This window comes from Merops nubicus, unplaced genomic scaffold (assembly GCF_000691845.1).
Source record: "Merops nubicus isolate BGI_N331 unplaced genomic scaffold, ASM69184v1 scaffold19910, whole genome shotgun sequence".
NCBI lineage: Eukaryota > Metazoa > Chordata > Aves > Coraciiformes > Meropidae > Merops > Merops nubicus.
In genome coordinates, this window is record NW_008581073.1 from 1 (window position 1) to 5968 (window position 5968).

Below are 5968 nucleotides of genomic sequence, written 5' to 3' on the forward strand. Positions count from 1 at the left end.
AAACTCTGCCAGTACACGCATCTACTCAGTTGCATACAGCCTTTGCCATGGTGGGGCCGTTACCAGGACATGGCTCAGTCTGTGGCATCTACTCCTGGCTATGTTAGTTGCAGGGCAGCCTCCAGCCCCGTGGCGTGGGATTGTGATTGGGGCGGTTGCACTGTTATCTGCAGGGATCTTGTGGTTTGTGCTTTCCAGGTGAGTATGAGGCGGACGGGTGCATCAGGGCAATGGGCAATGTCAGTCTCTTACTCTGGACTCCCTGTTTCCTTTCCAGGAAACGGAAGTCTTTGCCCAGCAAAGCTAAGGAGGATAATCAAAAAGGTAGGCCATTGTGATTTCCTGAACCAGCATCACAGAAAGGGCTGTAGGGCTGGGTGGCAACTGGGAGGAGTGCAGAAATGTCACAGGAGAGCCAGACCCTCTGGAGAAACATTTGCTTATCCTTGTCACTGACTCATCTCCCCATTCGTCCCATCCCTGTAGTGCTGGGGATAATCAGGGTGTCTGCCTGCTAAGCTCCACACATAGCAGGCTTCAACTCCAGGCAGTGCTCCCAGCCTGGAGTGGCAGTGGCAACCAAAGACACCTATCCCTGTGGTGACCCATGGCTCAGCCTTTGTGGGACCTGAGGCCATGTCATCCCCCTAAGGGAGATGCTGGGAGAGGTCTCAGGATTGGGCTGAAGGATGGCTGCTTTCACCTGGGCACTGGAGGGGACCTCTGGGGACCTGTGGTTGGGCACAGCTGGGAGGAAGATGCTGGGCTGTGGCAGGCACTGTCCTGTGCTCCAGCCTGTCTCAGACAGTCGTGTGTGCAGGAAGCCATGGCGGTGTGCATCTGAGGACATGCAGCAGCCTCTGCCCTGAGTGCCCTTGTTCTCCACAGGTAATGGTGGCCAGGCTGGAGATCAGTCACTCCAGCCCCTGCCCACGGCTACAGGAGACATTCAGAGCAATGAGGGAGAGGACAAGATGGGGAGGATGACCCCAGCTCAGTGCTGATGGCTGCTGTCCTGGCAGCTGGCTCTACAGTGACTGTGACCAGCACTGTGGGTCCCATCCAGTTCAGCAGAGCAAGCAGGAAACAGGAGGCAAATGACAGCTGTGTTTTTTCTTTCCTTACTCCCTTCACCTCCCAGCTTTCACTTACTGCTGTTTTAAGGCCTTTGAATGTGACTTTCTGTAGTTCCTTTTTTTTTAGGCTTGGCTTTCATATTTGTTTTCCTGGAAGCAGGAACTGTACAGTGTATTTCTCAGTCCCTCACTCACATGGGCTCAGGCTGAAGGATGGTCACTGTTCTTGCCATATCCTGGATTCCCACTGTTCTTGCCATATCCTGGATTCCCAACCTCTCTCCCCACTCTCTCTGTTGATATTCAGCCAAACCTAGGGCTCTGCTGGAGCGTGGCCTTACTGGTCTCCTTTTGTGAACCTGCATGAACAACCAATAAAGGTTTCGAGGGGACTGCCCGCCCTAGTACAGCTCCTGCCTTATCGTCTCATTGCCCTTGTGGGGTCACAGCCCCTTGCAGGGAGCTAACCGTGCCTCGTTTTGGGGAGGCTGTGATGGGTGCACTTAACCCCCCTTAACCAAACTAGCAGCAGGTCGATACAGGCTTCAAAGGAGGCAAAGGCCTGAGCCATAGCTGGGCCAAGAACTTCTCTAGGCAGCGCATGAAGGAGCAGAGTGAACAAACGCCGTTGTGGGTACAAGGAGTCTCATGCAAATCTCTCCCATTGTATGCAGTTTGACTACAAGCCAACCATTTTATCCTGTATATATGATCAAGTAGTGTCCCTCAGGAGCCTGTACGGGGACCTGTGTGGTTTAATCTCTTCATCAGTGACAGTGATGCGGGGATTGAGTACACCTTCAGCAAGTCTGCAGATAACACCAAGCTGACTGGTGTGTTTGACAGGCCTGAGGGATGGGATGCCATCCAGAGGGACCCCGACAAGGCATGTGTGAACCTCATGGCCAACAAGGCCCAGTGCAAGGCTCTATGCTTAGGTTGGGACAATCCCAAGCACAAATACAGGCTGGGGGATGAAGGGCTTGAGACAAGCCTTGTGGAGAAGGACTTGGAGATACTGATGGATGAAGAGCTAGACGTGAGCCAGCAATGTGCACTCGCAGCCCAGGAAGCCAACTGTATCCTAGGCTGCGTGAAGAAAAGTGTTAAGGGAGTGTTCAGGAGAAGAGTAGGTTGAGGGAGGTGATTCTGCTTTTCTTTGCTCTGCTGAGACCCCGCCTGCAGTGCTGTGTCCAGATCTGTAGTCCTCAGCACAGGAAAGACACAGCCCTGTTGGAGCCGGTCCAGAGGAGGCCACAAAAATGATCCTGGGGCTGAAACACTTCTATTATGAAGAAAGGCTGAGAGAGTTGTGGTTGTTCAACCTGCAGAAGACAAGGGAGATACTTTATTGTGGCCTTTCAGTACTTAAAGTAGACCAATATAGAAGCCAGGGACAGACTTTATCAGGGCCTGCTGTGACAGGACAAGGGGTGATGGTTTTAAACTAAAACAAGGGACATTCAGATTAAATAGAAGGAAGAAATTTTTTATGCTGTGGATGGTGAGACACTGGCTCAGGTTGCCCAGGGAGGTGGTAGAAGCCCTTTCCTGCAAGCATGCCAGGTCAGGTTGGATGGGGTTCTGAGTAACCTGCTCTAGTTGATGTCCCTCTTCACTGCCAGGCATTGGTGATGACCTTTAAAGGTCCCTTCCAACCCAAAGCATTCTATGATTCTATGGAGCTACCTTTGAGCTCTCCCTGCTAGGCAGCATGGCTGCACGACCATGATCTCCAGCTACAAGATCTGCAACCAGCAGCAGACGGGTGGATGAGCCCAGTTTAAACTCTCCTGGGATGGCAACTGGTCTCCATGGCAGGCAGCTCTCCACTAGAGCAGGGGCACCTCTCAATATTAAGAGACATTTGTTGTTTACCTTAAATAAATCAGTTTTAAACACAATGAATCACTTAGAGTTACCACGTGTGATTTAGTATACTGGTTCCTCATCTTTACTTAGCATGAATAGCTTGATCTGCTGAAGCCTTAGGCCACAACCTGTCAATTGCCACTTAGATACTTGCTAAATGGTATAAAGGTTAATTCCAAATCGATTCTAACTCCATTTTCCCTTTTATATTTCCCCTGTGCACTAAGTAATAGAGTGAACTTTGCCATCAAACTCTGTTAGTTGTACTTTTACAAATTGTTTAAGTGATCTAAAACATGCATCTGTGACAGAGGTCATGACCCCATGCCCCTGAATGATGCTTGACAGCCCTTCTGATCCCCAGGGCTGCGCTGAGCAGTTCTCAGTGAGTTTGGATGGGGGTGTATGGTGGGAATCAGTGAAAGATGATGTCCCTCAATACACGTCTTGGGCAGGAGTGTGTTCTGTGCCTATGCTGTGGCCAGAGCTGAAGGACCTGTGTGCTCTCAGTTCCTCTGCAGCCCCTTCCAGGTCAAACCTGGAAGAAAAGTGAAGATTGAGGTCACTACCACCATGGCCAGCACAGCTTTTATTGGTGAGGCAAACAACAGAGCCATGGGCCAGTCCTGGCTCTCAGGCCTCTTGCCCTTGAGCAGCAAAGGCAGAACCAGCTTCTGTGGAGCAGCAGCCCCTGCTGGAACCACATACACATTGAGCAGCTACAATCTGGGATTGTCATGGTGCAGCCAGACAGGATGGTGAGGCAGTCTCTGTGGAGCTGGTAGGTTTGTGGAATCTGGATCTGCATCAGGAAGATGGAGCTCCAGGAAGGGATTGTGAGAGATGGAAAGGATCAGGTTAGCTCTACAGGACTGAGGATTGTCCCTCCCTTGGCTCTTGTTGGCCTCAGGCTTCATGCTTCTCCCAAAGCAGGACAGATAGCCTGTGCCTCTGAGCCCTGTGGGTCTTCGAGTGGTTTGATGGTCCCCTGGCACAACACATTTGGGTGTTGGTGGATCTACCCCATTTTCCGTGGGGCTGCCTGAAGGGACAAGAGAGCCTGGAGGGGACAGTGGGTTCTCTTCATCCCTGGAACAGACAGGTCAAGTCCTATGTGCCTCTGCTCTGGTCTGCATACTCGGGCTGTGATTCCAGGTAAGTTCCTGTGCAAACTCTGGTCAAAGAGTCAGGCTCCACCTTGAAAGCCTGACCACAATTTGGAGACAGTCCAGCCTGTGCTCTCCAGGCAGAGAGGATGCTTGGGGTGGCTTTTCAGGGGAGTAAAGCATCTTGGGGCTGTGCACACCCATCTCCTCTTGTTTCCACTGTTGCTGATGGAGGGTTCAAGAGAGTCAAAGTCCTGGCCAGAGATGGGTTGTGGCCATGCCTCTACTTGAAGTTCCCGTAGGTTTCAAATGAATTCAGGTAACAGAGGGCTAGTTGGTAGCAGAGCCCATACTGCTCCTGTGGACAGAAAAAGCACGTGAGAACCTGGTACACCAACACCTGCAGTGGAAGGCCAGCCCTCATTGCCAACAGCTTCCTCCACAAGCCAGGAGTAGGTGCAGCCCACTCGCCTTCTCCCATTTACAGCCCAGTTTCCCCCGCAGAGGGATCACAGGCATGTGCTCCAGCAGCTGAGGGCTGGGCTACCCCAGCACACTGGTCTGGGGACCAGAGCCGGTCTCCAGGGTTCCAAGCGTCTCCTGCTCACTCCCATCTGGGTTGCTCACCCGTGGTGGCCTCTAGCGCCCAGACTCGGTAGTGAGGCACCTGCCAGTGCAGCCACCCACTGAGAGCAGGCCAGGTGGGCCAGAAAGGGGCAACTCAGCCATCAGGACACTTTGGTGCCCATGCATCCCTGCTTGAGGGACTGGGTGTGTCCCAGCGGCAGACAGCGGGCTATGGCTATGGCTCTTGGTCCGGTGTTGCCATCCTGGCTGGGCTTGAACTCAGCACCTACCACATCTTTAATCATCTGTCTCCGCCGCCTCTTCAGCATCCGCACAGCTTGGGATACATTCACCAGCCCCTCGCTTTGGATCTGCTCACAGAGGAAACTAGCAGCACAGAAGATCCCACTCCGGCTGGCACCGTCCCTGTGAAGGAGAGCAAGGGGAGGATCATTTGCTCTGGGACAGCTGAGCATCAGAGGTGTCCCACTAGACAGACATGCAGGCTCTCATGATGATCTTGCCACAGATCCTGCACCCACCCAGCCTCCACAGCAAAGCTTTTTTCCCTTAACACAGCTGAACTCATGTCCAGTTCACGTCCAAGACGGAGCTGTGACCCAAGTTCAGTGATTCAGCATGGGCTGAGCCAGGTCTGTGCCACGGCTGCTCCTCCGAGAGATCTCGCTCACCAGCAGGTGACGAGGATATGTCCACCTTGGCTCTGCCGATGGCGTGTCTCCACCTTCCCTAGCAGGCTGATGATGGTGGCAGGGTGTGGGGGAAGATGCTGCTGAATGGGCCAGTCCTTCAGCTGCCATAACCGGACTTCCAGTGCAGACTTCTTGGGCTAGTGGGGAAGAAAAACAGTGGGTTGGACAGAGAAGAAACCCATTGGTTTCACAGAAGGAAGCGAGGGACAGTGTATGTCAGTCCTGTCTCAGCCACGCATGCTAGATCAAGGATAGCAGCTCGACAGTGGCATAGCCCAGCCCAGACTTTGCCCTTCTCTGTCGAATGCTCTGAGACCAGCAGAAGGACAGAGCACAAGATAATAGCTGAGCACCAGGTGCAGCTCAGACTCATGCCAGTCCAGTGTGCAGCTACCTGTAATAGGTGTCTCCATCCACTAACCACCACCAAGATGCACAAACTATCCCATCTGCTGTCCTCCAAGGTAGAAAGGTACACAAATGTATTTGCCTTGTTCCTCTGCCGGCAACCTCACTCTCTTGGGACTAACCTCTCTCTCAAGGTGAAAGGTGGTCCTGCTCTAGCCAGTGCCCTTCCAGGACCCATGAGATTCCTCTGGCCATTATGGCTTTTTCCATTACTAGCTGCTTTTTT

The 5968-nt window shown here is 52.7% G+C and overlaps 1 protein-coding gene across 1 annotated transcript in view; it reads right to left on the minus strand.

The window, feature by feature from the left end:
* Window positions 1–4337: 4337 nt before the first annotated feature.
* Window positions 4338–5968, minus strand: part of LOC103780937 (receptor-type tyrosine-protein phosphatase mu-like) — a gene marked incomplete at its 5' end in the record, with an annotated part of 9142 nt that continues 7511 nt past the window's right edge. Inside the window, 3 exons of the mRNA XM_008948644.1 lie at window positions 4338–4412; window positions 4912–5047; window positions 5314–5471. Coding sequence (XP_008946892.1) covers window positions 4338–4412; window positions 4912–5047; window positions 5314–5471 — 369 coding nt within the window. The remainder of the gene's footprint in view (window positions 4413–4911; window positions 5048–5313; window positions 5472–5968) is intronic.